This window comes from Schistocerca nitens, chromosome 2 (assembly GCF_023898315.1).
Source record: "Schistocerca nitens isolate TAMUIC-IGC-003100 chromosome 2, iqSchNite1.1, whole genome shotgun sequence".
Taxonomy (NCBI): Eukaryota; Metazoa; Arthropoda; class Insecta; order Orthoptera; family Acrididae; genus Schistocerca; species Schistocerca nitens.
The window spans coordinates 1176001412-1176024739 of record NC_064615.1 but is presented as its reverse complement, the minus strand read 5'-3'; the positions used below and the strand labels follow the sequence as shown (position 1 = coordinate 1176024739).

Here is a 23328-nt window from a genome sequence, read left to right as displayed (position 1 = left end):
GGTCACAGCTCCAAATCCTGCCTCGGACATGCATGTGTGTGAAGTCCTTAGGTTATTTAGGTTTAAGTAGTTCTAAGTCTAAGGGACTGATGACCTCAGATGTTAAATCCCATAGTGTTTAGAGTCATTTGAACCATTTTGTGCTTAATTATAATTAACAAATGACAGATAGTATGTTCAGACAGCTGCAGCTGTTCTCATAACTGTCTGACAACATGTATTTCTTTTCTGTATTCTTCCCTTTGGCATTACAACATGTGTCAGTTAAATGTATGACCTGGAGCTATAACTCTGCTCTCTTCCAGTCCCAGCAAGATTTTCTAAACAGTTTCAGAATGTGACAGCTCCAAAAGGAAGTTCTGCAATCATTAACTGTACAGCTGAAGGAGATACACCTGTCTCCATCAAATGGTATCATGGAGGTGAGGAGATTACCACAGAACTTGACTCCAGAATGACTATATCTGAGGATCATATAGAGAAAGGTTCTTCTTCGATTCTGATATTTAAGAATGTTGACAGAGAGGACACCTCATTATTTGTTTGTGTTGCAAAAAATAAATATGGAACAGATCACTCTGAGATGTGGCTAGTTGTACAGGAACCCCCTGAAGCACCACTCAATGTACATGTCAGCAACTATTCAAGTCGTACAATAAATTTGACGTGGGAGCAACCACACACCGGCAACAGTCCAATTATTTCATACATAATTCAGTACAAAAACTCATCAGGTATGCTATTTTTTTGTACACAATTATCAAATGACCAATTGTTATTGCATTGAAAAATGCTGTATAATTCTTAGAGCAGTGTGCGTGTTTGTTGATAGTCAGCTGGCAGAAAAATGTACCTCAGATTGTGGTTAATGGAGAAATGATGAATGGTTCCATTAAGGATCTAATGCCTGCTCATGTGTACCATATCAGAATCTTTGCTGAAAATTCAATTGGTATCTCCAACTCAAGTGAAGTATTAACTGTAACTACACTGGAGGAAGTTCCAGAAGCCCCACCCAGAGATGTGAGAGTTACAACAAAAAATTCTGAGGTGCTCATTGTAACATGGGAGGTAAGTAAATGAAATGTTATAACTTTTTTAAAGTCTTTCTAAAATTAAGTTAATAGAAAATTTAGTTTTGTTTAGTCATTTATGTATCCCATGTGGAATGAGTCATTTAGCTCATAATACAATAAATTTTCTCAGTGAAAGTAAATCTTTGTGCTAATCACTTAAATTATTGACTTTTACTTTAATCCATATTGAATTTCAGTACATGGGTTTATTCAGAAATTCGAGCAGAAGGAGTTGTCAAGAAAAACAAAAACAGTACAATGCTCATCAGTCCTAACATTTAGGAATGTTTATAGAGATAATACCTCATAATAATATACTATAAATGTAAACACCATACATGGCCTTAAGCATGTTGTGACTGGCTGAATGCTCCCTACAAGGCAGTACAAGGAATTAATTATGATCATGCGATACATATACATATACATCTAAACTGTGCAAACCACTGTAAGGTGGCAGAGAGTATGACTCAATGTACCGGTTGTTAGGATTTCTTCCCATTCCATTCACATATGGAGCACAGGAAGAACAATTCTCTGAATGCCTCTGTGTACAATAATTATTCTAATCTTATCCTCATGATCTCTATGTGAGCAATACATAGGGGATTTTAGTATATTCCTAGAGCCATCATTTAAAGCCAGTTCTTGAAACTTTGTTAATAGACTTTCTCAGGATAGTTTATGTCTATTTTCAAGAGTCTTCCAGTTCAGCTCCTTCAGCATCTCTGTAACACTCTCTCATGGGTGCAAAAAGCCTGTGACCTTTGTGTAGCCCTTCTCTGTATTTGTTTAATCTCCCCTGTTAGTCCTATTTGATACGGGTCCCATGCACTTGAGCAATATTGTAGAATTGGTCACACAAGTGATTTGTAAGCAATCTCCTTTGTAGACTGATTGCAGTTCTCCAGTATTCTACCAATAAACTGATGTCCACCATCTCCTTTACCCATGACTGATCCTATGTGATTATTCCATTACATATCCCTACAGAGTTGGCTGATTCCAACTGTGACGCATTGATATTATAGTCATAGGATACTACAATTTTTATTTATTTATTTATTTTGTGTGTGTGTGGTGCACAGTTTTACATTTCTGAATCTTTAAAGTACGTTGCCAATATTTGCACCATTTTGAAATCTTATCAAGATTTGACTGAATATTTATGCAGCTTCTTTCAGACAGTACTTCATTATAGATAACTGCATCATTTGCAAAACGTCTGAGATCGTTATTAATATCAGTTGTACGGTCATTAATATACAACAAGAACAGCAAGTGTCCCAACACACTTTTCTAGGGCACACCTGAAATTACTTACCGTATTTACTCGAATCCAAGCCGCACTTTTTTTCCAGTTTTTGTAATCCAAAAAACCGCCTGCGGCTTAGAATCGAGTGCAAAGCAAGCGGAAGTTCTGAAAAATGTTGGTAGGTGCTGCCACAACTAACATCTGCCGTCGAATATATGTAGCACTACACAAGCATGCTTTGTGGGCACAAAGATAAATACTGGCGCCAAAACCTCTGCATCAGTAAATAAATTAAAAAAAAAGAAAGGTAGAAGACGAGTTTTTTTTTTTTCTCCGCCCCGAGTTTCGACCACTGCATTTTCATACATTATCCAACGAAGTAAATACAAATTCCGTATTGTTCACCTTCGAATGTAGCAGAATTTCAATGTACTACGAAAATCCGACTGGCAAGACTGTTAGGGATGTTTGTCAATATGGCCAACTCTACGTTCCGAGTTTTTTCCTACCTGTGAGAAGAGATGGCTGCTAATAGGAACCTGATGAAATGTGAATCACATGCACTATTCTCTTCACCATAAGAATAATACGGAAATAAACATTTTACCATGTATTCTTTCGTGTTTGCTGCTATCTCATTTAAATCATGTCTGCCTAATAAACTACGAAACTAGAGTGAGACAACAGCAAACGCGGAATACAGTCAGAAATGAAGCATGGCAACTGACTAGATTTTAAATGTAAGATGACTAATTTCTGTGCAGAATTTGATGTACTAAAGAAGCGGCTGCAAAGATTTTCAAACGGAGAAAAATTTTCGCTAAACTCTCGTTCAGAACATGTTCTATCATACGCAGTCTATTATTTGGTTCTTGTTGATCATTATCAAAGAAAGCAGCAGTGTAAGTAACAACAAATAGCAGTCTCTTGCCATTGTTTCGCTAATGAGACGATTCCTCTTTTTTTTTAAGTGGCGGTAGCCCGCACAAAAGCAAGTCATGCCGCGAGCTGCGACAGGCCGTAAACACGCACTATCAAAATGCGACAAACAATGCATGACACAGTACAGTAATGCATTTTCAGCTTAGAGTGACAAACACCTATAACAAAGAAAATGGCTCTTATCAGATCAAAGCAAAATAAGCAATCGATTCAAACCAGACGAAGCACGTGAAAAAGGAAGGGTACCCGTATAAATACGGACGGAGCACCTGACGCATAGCAATGGCTACCTGGTAAAGCTTAACTGCTAAGCTTACGACTCGAACCAAACTACTGTAGCTGTATCGTCTTTCATTCGACCTAAATTGTGTCTCATATTACAATGGACCAACTTTGTTTCGATTTGGAGGTGCGGCCTAAAACTTTTCTCTCCCCTTGAATTTCGAGTCTCAAATTTCAGGTGCGGCTTAGATTCGGGAAATTTTTTTTTCCTTTATTTCGAGTCTCATTTTTCAGGTGCGGCTTAGATTCTAGTGCGGCTTAGATTCGAGTAAATACGGTATACATCTGATGATGAACCTCCCCCCATCCAAGACAACATGCAGCATCCTCCCTACCAAAAAAGTTCTCAATCCAGTCACAAATTTCACCTGATATCCCATATTATCATATTCTTGGTAGTAAGTGTAGGTGTGGTACTGAGTCCAATGCTTTTTGGAAATCAAGAAATATGGCTCCTACCTGACTGTCTTGGTCCAAAGCTTTCAGCATGTCATGTGAGAAAAGTGCGAACTGGGTTTCACATGATCGATGTTTTTGGAATTCACGATGGTTGGCATTGATGAGGTGATTCTGTTCAAGATATGTTGTTATGTTTGAGCTCAGAATATGTACTAAGATTCTACAAGAAATTTATGTCAAGGATACTGGACAGTAGTTTAGTGGATCACCTGTACTACCCTTCTTGTCGACAGGTATGACCTGTGCTTTTTTTCTTTTTATTTTTTAAAGAAATGGGAATGGGTTTTGGTTTGAGGGATATATGATAGATTATCTTTGAAAGAGGGGCTAACTCAGTCACAAATTTAGAATAGAATCTGACAGGGATTCTATCAAGCCATGGAGCTTTGTTCAGTTTTAATGATTTCAGCTGCTTCTTGACACCACTGACACTAATACTTATTTCATTCATCTTTTCATTCATACAATGATTAAACTGGGGAAATTTTCTTTGTAAAGGAACATTTGGAAATGGAGTTAAACATTCCAGCTTTTGCTTTGCCACCTTCAATTTAGTTTCCTGTCTCATTTGCTAGGGACTGGACTCTAGCTTTGATGCCACTACCAGCCTTTACATACAAACAGGTTTCTATGGTTTTTTGTGAAATATCATTTGACAATATTTTGCTGTGGTAGTTATTGAAGGCATCATGTATTGCTCTCTTGACAGCCAAATGTGTTTCACTCAGTATTTCTCTGTTTATAGCCCTACACTTTGTTTTACACCTGTTATGCAGTAATCTCATTTGCTTCAGAAGTTTCTTTACAGTGACTTTCTGCCGTGAATTCCCACCTATTATAAATTGTTCTAATAGATATATATGTATTGGTGCATGGTCAACTATTCTTTTCAACTTGAGCCGTAGTTCCTCCACATGCTCCTGCCCTGCGCAGAAAGTTTCAAGTTCTTCTCTTAGATATCTTATTATTGGTTTTTTTTAATCTAGTTTACTGATGATCAAATGGTCACCAATCCATCCTGTGGTTATTTCCAGTGGATAACCCTTGCTGATGCTACTGCTTTGTTCTTCAAGCAGCTCCTCATATACTCTCACGAGGTTTAGTGGATCCCATTCCACACCTCCACACCTCAGAAAACTCTGAGCCATATTGGGAGCTGAACACAGGTCTTTCGACACCAAAGGAAGTAACACTAACCATTTGACTGTGGAGATGATCCACAATGAACAATATACAAAGGTATTTTGAAGCATTACTGTTTTAACTTGCCACATAAATGGTAGTGAAGCAAGTCAGTTAACTGATGTATTTTACAGTTAAAGTTTCATACAAGCACCACAAATGTACATAGTACATTGCCTGAAAGAACAAGTCACAAAAATAATGCATTATAACAGAAAATAGTTTCTTATGCAGAGAACGTCCCAGCATCATATTGCGAGTGAAGATGAAAGACACTGAGTGGTCTGTGCAGAGTGTATGCGACTCGGGACATCGGGAGATCCGGGAAAAACATGGGAATTTTTTCATCCAGGAGAAAACCGGGAAAAACCCGGGAATATTTTTAGAATTCAGGGAATTTTTCATTGTTGTAGTTTTCAGTTAAATTTTTGTGATTTTGGCTGGTAAGAACCGATACTCTAACAAAGGATATTACTGTATCTTGCTATGTTGTTGTTGTTGTGGTCTTCAGTCCTGAGACTGGTTTGATGCAGCTCTCCATGCTACCCTATCCTGTCCAAGTTTCTTCATCTCCCAGTACCTACTGCAACCTACATCCTTCTGAATCTGCTTAGTGTATTCATCTATTGGTCTCCCTCTACGATTTTTACCCTCCACACTGCCCTCCAATGCTAAATTTGTGATCCCTTGATGCCTCAGAACATGTCCTACCAACCGGTCCCTTATTCTCGTCAACTTGTGCCACAAACTCCTCTTCTCCCCAATTCTATTCAATACCTCCTCATTAGTTATGTGATCTACCCATCTAATCTACAGCATTCTTCTGTAGCACCACATTTTGAAAGCTTCTATTCTCTTCCTGTCCAAACTATTTATTGTCCATGTTTCACTTCCATACATGGCTACACTCCATACAAATACTTTCAGAAACGACTTCCTGACACTTAAATCTATACTCGATGTTAACAAATTTCTCTTCTTCAGAAACGATTTCCTTGCCATTGCCAGTCTACATTTTATATCTTCTCTACTTCCACCATCATCATTGATTTTGCTCCCCAAATAGCAAAACTCCTTTACTACTTTAAGTGTCTCATTTCCTAATCTAATTCCCTCTGCATCACCCTACTTAATTCGACTACATTCCATTATCCTCATTTTGCTTTTGTTGATGTTCATCTTATATCCTCCTTTCAAGACACTGTCAATTCCGTTCAACTCCTCCTCCAAGTCCTTTGCTGTCTCTGACAGAAGTACAATGTCATCAGCGATCCTCAAAGTTTTTATTTCTTCTCCATGGATTTTAATACCTACTCCGAATTTTTCTTTTGTTTCCTTTACTGCTTGCTCAATATACAGATTGAATAACATTGGGGAGAGGCTACAACCCTGTCTCACTCCCTTCCCAACCACTGCTTGCCTTTCATGCCCCTCGACTCTTATAACTGCCATCTGGTTACTATACAAATTGTAAATAGCCTTTCGCTCCCTGTATTTTACCCCTGCCACCTTTAGAATTTGAAAGAGAGTATTCCAGTCAACATTGTCAAAAGCTTTGTCTAAGTGTACAAATGCTAGAAACGTAGGTTTGCCTTTCCTTAATCTTTCTTCTAAGATAAGTCGTAAGGTCAGTATTGCCTCACGTGTTCCAATATTTCTACGGAATCCAAACTGATCTTCCCCGAGGTTGGGTTTTACCTGTTTTTCCATTCGTCTGTAAAGAATTCGCGTTAGTATTTTGCAGCTGTGACTTATTAAACTGATAGTTCGGTAATTTTCACATCTGTCAACACCTGCTTTCTTTGGGATTGGAATTATTATATTCTTCTTGAAGTCTGACGGTACTTCGCCTGTCTCATACATCTTGCTTACCAGATGGTAGAGTTTTGTCAGGACTGGCTCTCCCAAGACTGTCAGTAGTTCTAATGGAATATTGTCTACTCCCGGGGCCTTGTTTCGGCTCAGGTCTTTAATTGCTCTGTCAAACTCTTCACGCAGTATCGTATCTCCCATTTCATCTTCATCTACATTCTCTTCCATTTCTATAATATTGTCCTCAAGTACATTGCCCTTGTATAGACCCTCTATATACTCCTTCCACCTTTCTGCTTTCCCTTCTTTGGTTAGGATTGGGTTTCCATCTGAGCTCTTGATATTCATACAAGTGGTTCTCTTTTCTCCAAAGGTCTCTTTAATTTTCCTGTAGGAAGTATCTATCTGACCCCTAGTGAGATAAGCCTCTATATCCTTACATTTGTCCTCTAGTCATCCCTGTTTAGCCATTTTGAACTGTCAATCTCATTATTGAGACGTTTGTATTCCTTTTTGCCTGCTTCATTTACTGCGTTGTTATGTTTCCTCCTTTCATCAATTAAATTCAATATTTCTTCTGTTACCCTAGGATTTCCACTAGCCCTTGTCTTTTTACCTACTTGATCCTCTGCTGCCTTCACTACTTCATCCTTCAGAGCTACCCATTCTTCTTCTACTGTACTTCTTTCCCCCACTGCTGTCAATTGTTCCCTTATGCTCTCCCTGAAACTCTGCGCAACCTCTGGTTTAGTCAGTTTATCCAGGTCCCATCTCCTTAAATTCCCACCTTTTTGCAGTTTCTTCAATTTTAATCTGCAGTTCATAACCAATAGATTGTGGTCAGAGTCCACATCTGCCCCTGGAAATGTCTTACAATTTAAAACCTGGTTCCTAAGTCTCTGTCTTACCATTATATAATCTATCTGATACCTTTTAGTATCTCCAGGATTCTTCCATGTATACAACCTTCTTTTATGATTCTTGAACCAAGTGTTAGCTATGATTAAGTTATGCTCTGTCCAAAATTCTAACAGACGGCTTCCTCTTTCATTTCTTACCCCCCAATCCATATTCACCTACTACGTTTCCTTTTCTCCCTTTTCCTACACTCGAATTCCAGTCACACATGACTATTAAATTTTCGTCTCCCTTCACTATCTGAATAATTTCTTTTATCTCATCATACATTTCATCAATTTCTTCATCATCTGCAGAGCTAGTTGGCATATAAACTTGTACTACTGTAGTAGGCGTGGGCTTCGTGTCTATCTTGGCCACAATAATGCGTTCACTATGGTGTTTGTAGTAGCTTACCCACACTCCTATTTTTTTATTCGTTATTAAACCCACTCCTGCATTACCCCTATTTGATTTTGAATTTATAACCCGGTACTCACCTGACCAAAAGTCTTGTTCCTCCTGCCACCGAACTTCACTAATTCCCACTATATCTAACTTTAACCTATCCATTTCCCTTTTTAAATTTTCTACCTGCTCGATTAAGGGATCTGACATTCCACGCTCCGATCTGTAGAACGCCAGTTTCCTTTCTCCTGATAACAACGTCCTCTTGAGTAGTCCCCGCCCAGAGATCCGAATTGGGGACTATTTTACCTCCGGAATATTTTACCCAAGAGGACGCCATCATCATTTAACAATACAGTAAAGCTGCATGCCCTCAGGAAAAATTACGGGTGTAGTTTCCCCTTGCTTTCAGCCGTTTGCAGTACCAGCACAGCAAGGCCGTTTTGGTTATTGTTACAAGGCCAGATCAGTCAATCATCCAGACTGTTGCCCCTGCAACTACTGAAAAGGCTGCTGCCCCTCTTCAGGAACCACACGTTTGTCTGGCTTCTCAACAGATACCCCTCCGTTGTGGTTGCACCTACGGTACGGCCATCTGTATCGCTGAGGCACGCATGCCTCCCCACCAGCGGCAGGGTCCATGGTTCATGGGGGTGGGGGGTGTATCCTGCTACTGCAGAGTAATTCTGCAGCAACAAAACATGAACCAGAAAAAAAAATGAAACAGAAATTAAATTTAAGTTGCAAAGGAAATGCACCATATACAGCAACAAAACACAGTGCTCAGACGAGCGTCTGCCAACAGCGAAGTGTGTCAAAGGCTTTAGAAAGACAATGCTTCATAACAACAAATTGCCTCCGATTAGCGTGACGTGACAACTGTTTAAATTAGATTTATTTGAGCAGTTACGGGCGGGCTCTTAGGCATGCACAGTTGCTTCTGGTTACAGAAGTGTGCCACTATCTAGTATTTTCCCGGTTCAGAAATATCGTAGATCCGGAGCTGATGCACAGAGCAGTCTGAGTTGTGGTGGGGAGGTGAGTCGTCTCCAAGTGACCTGTGTTTACATTCAGTCATTTTGCTGTTTCCTCTTCATTTATTGCTATCACATTATTTTTGTTGCCAGGAGCTACCAAATGAATTAAAATACATTTGCATAGTTACGGAAGGCTGAAATATGTTATTTGTTTCAGATTTTATTTCCACCTTTCTGACAGTCCAGCATTAATCACCTTGCAGACCAATGAAGTTAATTTTGTCAGTTTGCTAAAGAGATTTGGCTTTTGTTAATTCTTTTCCGCTGAGGCAATCAATTTATTTGAAACAAAGTGTTTAATTTCACTCTGTTGGCTAGTTCCAACTGTTCACTGCATTTCAAGTGCACGCATGGCATTATGCCATAATAAAGAACCAAACATGAGATGATACAGTACTGGTACACCAAGAAAATTTGCATCCGAATCTGGACATACGAATGTGCACTTTAAGCCGAATTATGCATTTTAGTATTGTTCACGAAATTCCGATGCTCTTGAAGTATCCTCTGATGTCTAGTTTCTTTTATGTCATAATGTAAGATCTTTTAATGGTTCACACATAGGAATATTGGGTTTCCTGCGTCATCGTAGCTGCGCAAGCATGGTGACACCTGTTATCTGGTGCTCTCAGGCAACTGCTGAAACAAACCTACACTCCTGGAAATTGAAATAAGAACACCGTGAATTCATTGTCCCAGGAAGGGGAAACTTTATTGACACATTCCTGGGGTCAGATACATCACATGATCACACTGACAGAACCATAGGCACATAGACACAGGCAACAGAGCATGCACAATGTCGGCACTAGTACAGTGTATATCCACCTTTCGCAGCAATGCAGGCTGCTATTCTCCCATGGAGACGATCGTAGAGATGCTGGAAGTAGTCCTGTGGAACGGCTTGCCATGCCATTTCCACCTGGCGCCTCAGTTGGACCAGCGTTCGTGCTGGACGTGCAGACCGCGTGAGACGGCGCTTCATCCAGTCCCAAACAAGCTCAATCGGGGACAGATCCGGAGATCTTGCTGGCCAGGGTAGTTGACTTACACCTTCTAGAGCACGTTGGGTGGCACGGGATACATGCGGACGTGCATTGTCCTGTTGGAACAGCAAGTTCCCTTGCCGGTCTAGGAATGGTAGAACGATGGGTTCGATGATGGTTTGGATGTACCGTGCACTATTCAGTGTCCCCTCGACGATCACCAGTGGTGTACGGCCAGTGTAGGAGATCGCTCCCCACACCATGATGCCGGGTGTTGGCCCTGTGTGCCTCGGTCGTATGCAGTCCTGATTGTGGCGCTCACCTGCACGGCGCCAAACACGCATACGACCATCATTGGCACCAAGGCAGAAGCGACTCTCATCGCTGAAGACGACACGTCTCCATTCGTCCCTCCATTCACGCCTGTCGCGACACCACTGGAGGCGGGCTGCACGATGTTGGGGCGTGAGCGGAAGACGGCCTAACGGTGTGCGGGACCGTAGCCCAGCTTCATGGAGACGGTTGCGAATGGTCCTCGCCGATACCCCAGGAGCAACAGTGTCCCTAATTTGCTGGGAAGTGGCGGTGCGGTCCCCTACGGCACTGCGTAGGATCCTACGGTCTTGGCGTGCATCCGTGCGTCGCTGTGGTCCGGTCCCAGGTCGACGGGCACGTGCACCTTCTGCCGACCACTGGCTACAACATCGATGTACTGTGGAGACCTCACGCCCCACGTGTTGAGCAATTCGGCGGTACGTCCACCCGGCCTCCCACATGCCCACTATACGCGCTCGCTCAAAGTCCGTCAACTGCACATACGGTTCACGTCCACGCTGTCGCGGCATGCTACCAGTGTTAAAGACTGCGATGGAGCTCCGTATGCCACGGCAAACTGGCTGACACTGACGGCGGCGGTGCACAAATGCTGCGCAGCTAGCGCCATTCGACGGCCAACACCGCAGTTCCTGGTGTGTCCGCTGTGCCGTGCGTGTGATCATTGCTTGTACAGCCCTCTCGCAGTGTCCGGAGCAAGTATGGTGGGTCTGACACACCGGTGTCAATGTGTTCTTTTTTCCATTTCCAGGAGTGTATTTCTAACAGGTCACGGGGAAATGTTACGATTGGTGATTTGAAAAGTGTTACATTACAAGTAAATTTCCCTTTATGCAAGATGAACTATGTGCGAGAATGTATGATGAATTTCTTAAATCACAAAGCATTTGACTCATTTAAAAATCATCTCTTTGAGGATGACCATTTAGAAGAATTTCGAGCCCAGAAGATCAGACATTTACATCGTTATTAAAAATTTACTGGCACATTTGTGTGATGTATCTTAAAGTCTAACATGAGCAAAAAAGATCAACATTATTTGTGGAAGCTTAGCTTCTCTTCCAACTTATTAACCTTGTTATGTGAATGCTATGTATATTAATTTAAACCATTAACCTTCCTTATTAGTGTGTTCGCACTACCTAAGAGTGATCTTGCTACTGACTGACTGCATCACGTGTCTTATGCTGTCATCAGCTGGCGAGATCTCGTGAGGTGAGCTATGACTGGCTTACAAAAGCGCATCGCACTCTCGATTTCAATGCTTCGGAAAGTGACATGCGGTGTTTGTTTGAATTCTGATTTATACCTTCGTAATATGAAAATATGCAGCGTACGTGTTGCTGCACATTAAAGGTCTTTCAAAACGTGTTCCCCCCCCCCCCCCTCAACCGCCCCCACCCCCCCCCCCCCCACCCCCAGAGTTTCGTTTTCTAAAGTGCTGGGAAATACAGTCATGTGGGGATGGCATTCTTTGGCAAAAATTCTGGTGATCACCTCAACAGGGGCCTCTGAATTGGTGAAATGGCAGTTGACAGTGTAGGGAAATGTGGAGTAAGCATTGATAACTATCAACCAGGCAGCATCCAAAAAGGGATCAGCAAAATCGAATATTCTCCCAAGACTGCTAGGGCACCAACCAGATCGAGAAGGGGTGGCAAGGCTGTGCTTCACATTTTTGACGATTCCAGATGAGGTTGTCAATCAGCCTGTCAATTCCATGCCAGTGGACATAATGCCTGACTAGCATCATGGTATGAGATCCAACCCAATGTTCTTGGTGCAGGAGATGCATTGTATCCAGCCAAAGAGGCTCCAGCAGGACTGTTCATTGAGAGTTTTGGCGTTTTTGTAACAAAATGACACCGTCCATGGTGGCATTTAGCATATGACAGAGATGAAAATACTGCTGTACTAGGGTTAGTAACTGGGTATCCAGGCCAGCCATCTGTGCAGGATGTAATGATATATTGGCTGCAATATTGTATCCTCCCAATGAGCCCTGCAAATCAGGAGCTGGTGAGAGAAAAGTAGTTCACGGCTTGCGTGGCCTCATCATCTGTGTGGAAACAAAGGCCCTCATCTCGATCAAATGATGGATTAGGGCTCATCGGCAGGCATAACAGGACATCAGTGTTTGCATACTGAGTAGTGTTGTGGAAATGTATCTCATAGTTACATCTGCTGAGAAAAACTGCCCATCGCTGGTGTCGGTGGACCATTGAATTTGATAGTTGATAGTTGTGCTGAAGAGTGATATCAAAGGCTCTTAATTAGTGATTAAGTGCAGCTTAGCTCTGTAGAGGAAAACGTGTAATGATAATGAATGCTTCCTTTTCAATCTGGTAAAACTTCTGGGTGGCACTAAGCACTTCCGAAGCATAAGCAACTGACTGTTCTGAATCATCTGTTATACTTTATCTGGTAACGGTGCAGAAGGACTCAATAAGGAAACCAATGGTTTGTGATCATTGACCAGGTGGAATTTGGTACCGTAGAGAAAAACATGGAATTTCTTCACAGCATATACAATGTCCAAAACTTTATTGGATAGTAACTAGTTTGAACAGGCATCAGTATTTTTGAGGCATAAGCAATAGGCCACTCGGAGCCATTGGGATATCTGTGAGCCAGTGCCACCCCCAACCCATACTGTGAAGCATCTTATGCAAGGACCAAGTGGAGGCCTGATTGGTACATCACTTAGCAGGGTGCAGACTGCAACGTGGTGGAAAATGTGGTGCCACAAGCTGGTGACAGTGAAACTGAGTCCCTTCACCCAGCAACGCATGGAATGGCTGCATGATTGTTGCTGCCCCAGGCAAAAATTTATGGTAGTAGATGACTTTACCTAGAAAAACCTGAAGTTCTTCGACAGACATAGTGCATGGAAGCAACACAACAGCAGAAAGATGTTGATGCAAGAGTTTGAGACCATTCCAAACTCAGGATAAACAATGGAAGGTTGGAAAAACTGACATTTTTCTAAGTTATACTTTAACCTTGCCACTTGGAGGACAGAAAAAAAGAGTGTGGAGATTGTGTAAATTACCATCAGTGGAGGCACTGGAAACTGTAGTGTCATCCAAATAGTTTGCACAGCCTGGCACAGATAAAGTAAGTTATTTAAAAAAAAAAAAAAAAAAAAAAAAAAAAAAAAAAAAAAAAAACACTGAAAAATAGCGGGAGCACTGGTGACTCCAAAATGTAACTGCAAATATTGGTACAGTCCAATAGGGGAACTGAAAACTAATATACATTGTGACTCTGTATCTGAAGGGAGTTGTAAATAGGCATCCAACAAGTCAATTTTTGAGAAATATTGATCAACTGATAACTTAGCAAAGAGTTCATCCAGACACAGTATCAAATATGTATCCACTATGGATTGCACATTCACAGAAACTTTTAATTCACTAGAAAGGCTTAACCAGCCTGACGGTAATGGGGCCGACTGTTCATTTGATGCAATAGGCTGAATAATTCTAGTTTCTGTGAGGCAATCTAATTCATCTTTGACTACCCCCCTGAGTGCCACTGCAACCGGACGGGCCCATAAAAAACGACACCAATCAGAAGGTTTTACAGCCATATGTGCGGGAAAATTGTTGGCAAACCCCAATCCAGGAGACAATATAGAGGAAAACTCAGAACATAATGCATCTATGTTCTGTAGAACTTGTTCAGACACTAAATTCACTTCATCTGAAATGGTAAAACCTAACAACTTAAAAGCATTTAGTGCAAAAAGATTCTCTATACTCACGCTATCTACAACAAGAAATGTAAGCACCTAGTCTATTAACTTGTAGGTCACTGGAGCAAAGAATTCGCTGAAAATGGGAATACTCTGCTTATTGTAATTTACTAACTTTTGTGACACAGGGAGAAGCAGAGGGGAACCCAAATCATTATAAGTTTGTGAGTTTAACAAGGTTACCGCAGCTCCTGTATTCACTTGCATGTGCTCAACTTTATGAAAAACCATAACACCAATGAAAAGTTTATTTGGTGGAACAGAAGTTGCCCATACAATGTTTATGTCCATATCCACATCAGGAATGTTGTGCTGAGTTTTTGCAGTACAAACAGAAGCAATGTGATCTTTCTTGTTGAAACTGTGGCAGGTAGCCCAGCGTTTTGGACAGTCTGGGCACTCGTGATTAATGAAACAATAAGGGTAGGATGGGAGCATCGAATGCATACATTGCTGTTTACAGGCATCATGGTATGGCTGCTGCTTGACGCAGTGATCAATTGAGGACTGCCGCATCACATCTCTCCCCTGCAAACTATCTGAAGCTTGGTGTGCGGAAGAGGGTTGGATAGTCAATACCTTACACCATGAACCATGGCTCAATTTTTATTTCCTGCAGCTCATGACACATTGAACGACTGTGTTGTAGTTAAAATCTCAGAGAGGGATGGATTTTCACACTGGAGGGCATGCTCTCACATTTCACAATCTGGAGCTAAGCAAATGATAACATCTCTCACCATCTGGTCAGCATACAGCTCTTTATGCGCTTTGGACACAAAATGACAATGATGACTTAATTCGTGAAGGTCAGCTGCCCATTCTCAATAGAAATGATGTGGTTACTTCCTACAGTGGTAAAATTCAACCTGGGATGCAATGACATGGGTGCGGTTACAGTAGTATTTTAAAAAAGGTTCATACATGTGGTCAGATATTAAAGAAGACAAATCCTGCAAAGGTGCAAGTTGGCGTAGGACTTGATACTTCTTGGGTGACATCCATGAAAGAAACAAGGCACAACATAAAATAGCATCAGTCAACCAAAAATCTTGAAAGTGTTGTTGTAGAAGTTTCTCATGTGCATCCCATTCCTCAGTGGACTCGTCACATGTGGAAAAAGGAAAGTGCATAAACCATGGGGGCCACGGAGGGCAGAACAACATGTAACACAGGCTAAGGAGTATGATGACTAGACAAAACAGAAGTCAGTGACTGAAGTACCTGAGATTAATTGACCAGCACCTGTGATTGCTGGTGCAGTGCCGTGGAAAATGCTGTTCAACCAACCAACGTAAAATATCTTCCATAACACAGTGAGCTATTGTGAGAATAATGGAGGACCAACCGGAGTAGAAATTTGCGTGGAGAACAGGACCACACTCATTGTCAATCATGTTGTAGTTCGGTATAAGTACAACACTACCAGTAGACTGAACACAACTTTATTCCACAGAAACATTAACAACATAAGCACAGTACTTAAGTAACATTCAGTAGGAACCAATTACACATGCAAAGAACTGTATCATTACACCTAGAGAACTGAGGCCGGTCGTACCTCGGCTAGCCTTAAATAGACTGGGCACTGTGGTGGGCTCTGACAGTGATCTCTCTCTCTCTCTCTCTCTCTCTCTCTCTCACACACACACACACAAATAAACAAACAAGTCTGAGGTGCCCTTTGTGGACGATATAGCATTGCCACATGGGCAATCTTTTGAAAGTATGTGCAAGCATCACTGCATGAGCAATTCATTTTGTGTGTAATGTCATGCAGTTAAGAGCTTGTCATTGACCACCCAATAATATCCTCCCTTTAGCTGCATTCAACTTGACACAATGATGCAACATCAACACCCGCTTTATCCAAACAGAGCACTGAGGACATGTCAGCTATTTTAAGAGATTATCATTAGTGGTCCAACATACCACTGAAAGTGTTTATTATACCACTTTGTGGAATAACAGCTCTCTCAAGGGACTGCAGACCGAGTAGTATAATATTTGTTGATTTCTCTTGGGCGTAGACCTTGCGACCATTCAGATATGTCTTATACTGCATGCTATTAATAAAGTATTATTACACCAAAACCATGTTGATAATGTGAATTTTACAATGTGGTATGGCTTACATGGGTCAAACCACACGCACCATGAAAGAATGCTGCACTGAACATCAACGTTACACCCGCCTTTTGCAGCCAAGCAAGTCCGCTGTTGCTGAACATTGTATTTCTACTGGACATTCAATGGAGTATGAGAAAACAATGATTTTGTCCACAGCAACATCTTTCTGGGACTCCATTATTAAAGAATCCGTAGAAATATGACTGGCAGAAAACCTGTTAAACCGTGACAGCGGCTACCAGCTGGACAGTGCATCGAATCCCATCATCTCCACGGTTTGCTCAAATTGAAGACATCAGAGTGCGTCGACAGCCGTGGCAAACAGCAACGCAGAGGGTGACTGAGTTCCGCTATTCCACCAGCGAGGGTGCTGCCAGCAGGCAGTGTGGTTCATCTATCAAGTTTTCGACGCATGCGCAGAATAGTTACAGTATGCTATATATTGCAGAACGGAGGACATTTTCGCCAGTCTGCGACAGCTCATGTGAAGATGACTGGCAGGTGCCCAGTTGAAATATTGTGCGAAGTATTGAACGACGACCGGCTGCAAGCCCAAAATTTGTTTGAACATGTTGATGCTATTGGTAGAGCTACCCTTACATCTCACTAGAAAAAGTATCTGTATAAACCATATTTATTATTATTTCCTTCTCTTTTTCAGTTGTGGATGCAATGTGAATTTATCACTGTTTTGGGATGGCAGATTTACTATTTATAAGAATAACTTTTTCAGTAGTCTTTTATGTCATAGCAGAATGACAGCAATTGTATTTAACAGTATAACTGAAAAATGCAGTGCAGGTTGAAATAATTATTTATTTATCAGTTCCAGTGTTCAGTTTCAGTCAGAGTGGCCATCTTTAGATCAGAAGCTAGTATTTCAAGTGATGGGATGTTGTTTGAATGTTTTGAAACTCTCTCTGTATACTGCAGGGGCCTATGGTACAGATAAAACTTGCTGTGGAGATGAGTAAGGGAAAGTTGTATTTACAATACAGTTAATATGAGTTACAGGGAGAGTTTCAAAGCATTCAAATGACATCCCCTCACATCAAATACTAGCTTGGTCTTACACTGAAACCAGTTTTCAGAATTTACAAGTAAATAATTATTGTGATTGGGACAGTTCTCTCAGTAGTAATTTCTTCAATTAAAATTCTACTGAGACTCAAAAACAAATGGTTGGTCTTGTCTCTTATATACAGCGGTTGTTCTGTTCCCATTCCACTTCACTATGAAATAGGAAACTGCAGATCTGCTTATGTTTAGGATAGCTGCTAGACAATGGATAAAGGCTTTGAATTTCAGGAAGTAGAAGGACAAGAATAAGCAAAATAATTTTAAAGCTGAAACAAACACTTGATTAGTTGGGAAGGTCTTTCCAGTACAGTAATTAAAAAATGCCCAAATTTTGTGGTTAAACCAGGGGTTCCCAAACTTTTCTTCTGATGAAACACTTTGAGAATCCTGATACTCTGATGCCCACCTTGTTTATTTTGAAAGTTAATGAAATTTTTAAAAAATGAGAAAAACTTGTTTTATTCAGTGATTACTTCAATTTTAAATCATAACATAGTGTCATCAAAAGTCAAGAAAAAGCCATGTTAAGAATTTCCCATGGACCACTTATTCACTTCCAGTGAAACACAGTTTGGGAAACCCTGTGCTGAACCAATTAAATAAGTCATCAATAGTAGCATCAAAGAAGGTATGTTTCCTACGCTGAAAAGGGGTCTTGGCAGACCAATACATAAAATAAGACCAAAGAAGAGTCATCAAAATACAGACCAATATAACTGATTCATACATTTAGTGAGATTTTTGAATCAGTGATGCTGGCAAAGCTTAGTGCCTTTTTCAGTCTTCACAGAAACCCAACACGGAATTCCAAAAGATAGCAATACAGCAACAGCTGTCACAGAATTTTTGCTTGAAGTCTATAGCCATGCCATCGAGATGACAGAAAGCATACTGTGGCATATTTTTAGATCTTATGAAGGCTACTGACATGGTCAACTGTGTGCTTCTCTTACAGAAACTATGGGTATGCAATATCACACAGACATCTCTCAAACTCCTGTCTCCTTGCCTAAAAAACCATAGACAATATACAAATATAAATGATCAAAATGGGGTTAGAAATAATAACATTCAGTATACGACTGAAACAATAATGCAGTGTGGATCAATATTCTTGTATATGTAAATGATATTATACACTCTTCAATTTCCCATATCATTACTTAAGCTGATGACACCTCTCTACTGTTTTATGGTGACAATAATGAGAACATAACATTTTTCAGAATATGGGATATCTGGAGTGACAACACACTTTAGCAACTAAGGCCTAACAGTGAATAGTGCAAAATGGCAGATGTGTAAGAAATATTTGTGGAAGTTTGTATGCAGATTGAGAACTGTTAATTCCTTGGTCTGCTCTTAGATGGCATTCTTCAGCAGTAAAAATCATGCTAACTGTGTATGCAGGAAAACAAGCAATGCATTGTGTTTGCTTAGCCAACTGTCCAAAACTGTATATAATAAAACATTAAAAACAGTGAACTCTGGGACAGTTTTCCCATTTATAAGTTATGGGATAGATAGAGATGTGGGGATGAGCACTTTCACAGAATACTGTTGCTACAAAAGAGAGTTGTTAGGTTGATACGTGGTCTGGGATACAGGGAAACTTGTCACGAAGGACTTATCAAAAATAAGTATCTCACTTACCCACTTTCTATAGACTTACTTGAATCACATTTTCTGTAAGCCTTCATGTTGACTCACCCAAATATGATGTACATAATCACAACACAAGAAAGAAGCACAGTTATTACAGACAAAGAATACAATTAAAAGTAACAGACCACATTACATATACCAGTGTCTAAAAGTCATACAACAAATTGCCAAAATTAATAAGAGCATGTACTGGTGATTCATTTAAAAGAAAATTAAAAACTTTTCTTTTAAACGAATGTCTCTATTCCCTGAGAGAAAGCTGTATGAACTATGTATTAACTTTTGTATTTAAATACGTTGCATATTAAGCTTTTGTACACTTTTATAACAATATGATTGCAAAACCCATCATTTGATGACCACACATGGAGAGAAACATAAACAAAGTGCCGAAATCGAAGTTACCAACTTGAGCAATATGATCTTGGATATTTGTGGTTTGCACATAAACTCTAGAGAAATTAAAAGTTTTTTTAAATTTTAACAATAACCAGAGCACAAATGTAATCCATATTTAGAATGTAAAAAATTTTACATACACAAATTAAATCTAAGATGAAACTGCTTTATTACAGCCTCCAGAACGTTACCTCCAGCATGGTGATGTAATGGGATACTACATTGGCTACAGACTTGCAAATTCAACAGATCCATTTCACTATGAAACACATGAAGTGCTCCCTGGAATGCCACTGCGACATATACTGACAAATCTTAAGAAGTATACACAGTACACTATTCTTGTTCAGGCATATAATAGAGTTGGTGCTGGTCCCAGAAGCCAAGAGGTCTCAGCAACAACAGATGAAGACAGTAAGTACTGCCTTAAGTATCTTTCTAATTGAGAAGCAAGTGGAAGAGGTAATTAGTTAGTTTGTTAGTTGACTGTTCTGTGTATCAAAATTGTGATCTCTTGCTGTTACATGAAATGAGTCAGCAGTTGTTTTCTCAGTGGAGAATATGGCAACATGATCTCTCTCTCTCTCTCTCTCTCTCTCTCTCTCTCTCTCTCTCTTCCTCCCTCTCCCCCCTGCCTCCCTCTCCCCTCCCTCCCTCCCTCTAACATGCCCACACACACACACACACACACACATACATAAATTCTTCTATGGAGAAAAGGAGTTGTCAAGCAAATTTGATTTCAGTTTGTGTTTGAAGTTAATTTTATCATCCATTAAATTCTTTACATCACTGGGTAGGTGGTAAAAGGTTTTTATGACTGAATATCCCACTCATTTTTCTAAACATAACATAACTGGATAGATTCTACTCACCAAGCAGTGACAGGAGAAAACATGTATAAAGGTTAAATAAATTTACTAGTTTTCAGAGCCAGTGAACCTTTCTTCTGGCAGATAGATTAAAGGAGAAGGAAGAGGGTTGTAAGTCTATCCTGACCTGGTATTCTGGGTAACTTTTCTGAACACTCCACACTTCCTAACCTCACCAATTCTGTTTTGAAATATGCTATCCAGTGATACTGATGTGATCCCCCTGCGCCATCCACCAGGACTGGGGTGGCGGCAGCTTTGAAATCTTATATAGGAACGTCCCACTTTTATTGTAGAATTTGTCTCTGAGGAGGGGGGGAATGTAACTTTTGTATTTAGTACTTTTCTCATTATATGATAGATGACTCTGTAATCAACAAACAACACATGTGAATTCCAGAATGGTATTATCTCAAGAAAAATGTATCGGATCAAAAACATTAACACAGACATGTGTGGCAAATGACTCAGTGTTTTTTAGTTTTTTCCATGTAGCTGTTTCAAACTACCCTTCATAATATGACTGTAGTACTAATTAAAATGATAGAAGATTAATTTGAAATGATGTACTTTCGTGGAGAAAGTGGCAGGGATATTGATAATGCTGTAACCCTTTGTACTCAAAATTTTCAAACAGTGTGAGGCTATGTGCTTCTTATTGTTGGGTTATTCGACAGTTATCCACCAAGAAAAGTGTACAGCAAAGGAAAAGGAACAATTGAAGAACAGTTGCTGGAGAGAATAATGAAACTGCAACATTAGCTGCAGTGAATCATAACACCACAATAGCACTTGACAAGTATGTCATGAATCAGGAATTAGTAAGACTACTATCTGCCAAATTATGAAACTTAGAAATATTATCTGTTTCATATTTCCCTCCATCAGGAAGTTCATGGTAATGATTTCCATAAATGAGTAACAGTTTGTCAGTGGTCACTTCAGCAAACAATGTCTTTGAGTATTTTTCTCTGACATATCTCCCCTCATGGACCATATGATTGATCAACATAACATGCATCGCTGAAATGTGGAAAACCAACATTTGTTATAATAAGTCAAAGATTAGAGTCCTTGGAATATGAATCTTTGGTTGGAATAATTGGTTACAAACTCATTGGTCCATTCATTATCGATGGCATGTTGAACTGTGATAAATATCAAACATTTCTGAAGTACGATCTCTCAGTATTGCTTGCAGATGTTTCCTTAATGTCACAACAAACAATGTAGTTTTAGCATGACTGTCATCCAGCACATTATTCTGTAGCAGCATGAGACATATTAAATCATGTGTACAATCCCCTGGTGGATCGAAGGAGGTGGTCCAGTGTTTTGGCCTGCAAGATCACTAGACGTTACTTCAACTGACTTTCATTTGTGGTATTACTTGAAGAATGAAGTTTATAATGAACTGCCAACAACCACTGACAACGATTCAGCATATGACCGATGAAGGTCATAATTTTACAACAGAAACACTTGTAAGTTTTGTTGAATCATTCCATGTGCAGACAAATATGTGCATCAAACCAAACAGTGCCATTTTTGAGCACTTCCTGTGAAGCAATTCTTACGAACAAGCACCCAATGGGTGAGAAGTGAGAGGACACACCTCAAACGAGCACTTCATTGGTGGAAGGTGAGAGGACACACCTGAAACAAGTTTTCTTCACAATTACTGAAAACATCTGGTTTTTGTTTTTCAATTCAATGCATTTTTCTCAAGATAATACAATTTTTGAACTCAATTTTGTTTTTTGTCAATTGCAGAACCATCTATCATGTAATGAAAGAAGTGCTACATACAAGAGTTTATTTTTTTCTCCTAGAATTCAAATATACAATAAAAATCAAAAGTGAAATGTTCCTACTTAAGGTTTCAAAGTTACCTCCTTCACAAAAGAAGACGAAGTAAATATTCCAGAATTAGAATCAAGAACAGCTGCCAGCATGAGAAACACAGAAGTAAATATCCTTGGAGAAGTGAAGCAACTTAAATGACTTAATAAAAGCAAGTCTTCTGGTCCAGACTGTATACCAATTAGGTTCCTTTCAGAGTATGCTGTTGCATTAACTCCATACTTAACAACCATATACAAGCGGTTGCTTGACGAAAGATTCGTACCCAAAGACTGAAAAGTTGCACAGGTCACACCAATATCCAAGAAAGGTAGTAGGAATAATCTACTAAATTACAGCCCCAGATCATTAACGTTGATATGCAACAGGATTTTGGAACATATATTGTGTTCAAACATGAGTTACCTCAAAGAAAATGGTTGATTGGCACACAGTCAGCATGGGTTTAGAAAACATCATTCTTGTGAAACACAACTAGCTTGATTCCGTATTTCTGGATTTCCATCAGGCTTTTGACACTGTACCACACATGGGGCTTTTAGTGAAATTGCATGCTTATGGAATATCATCTCAGTTATGTGACTGGATTTGTGATTTCCTGTCAGAGAGGTCACAGTTTGTAGTAACTGACAGAAAGTTATCAAGTAAAACGGAAGTGATTTCTGGCATTCCCCAAGGTAGTGTTAAAGGCCCTTTGCTGTTCCTTTTCTATATAAATGATTTGGCAGACAATCTGAGCATCTGTCTTAGGTTGTTTGCCGATGACGCTGTCATTTATCTACTAATAAAGTCATAGAAGCTCAAAACAAATTGCAAAATGATTTAGAAAAGATATCTGTATGGTGTGAAAATTGGCAGGTGACCCTAAATAACAAAAAGTGTGAGGTCATCCA

At 40.0% G+C, this 23328-nt stretch overlaps 1 protein-coding gene across 1 annotated transcript in view; it reads left to right on the top strand.

Annotated features, from left to right (window-relative positions):
* The first annotated feature begins 454 nt into the window (after positions 1–454).
* LOC126235639 (Down syndrome cell adhesion molecule-like protein Dscam2) overlaps positions 455–23328 on the top strand; it is a 167781-nt gene continuing 144907 nt past the window's right edge. Inside the window, exons 1-3 of the mRNA XM_049944352.1 lie at positions 455–734; positions 833–1071; positions 19877–20114. Coding sequence (XP_049800309.1) covers positions 455–734; positions 833–1071; positions 19877–20114 — 757 coding nt within the window. The remainder of the gene's footprint in view (positions 735–832; positions 1072–19876; positions 20115–23328) is intronic.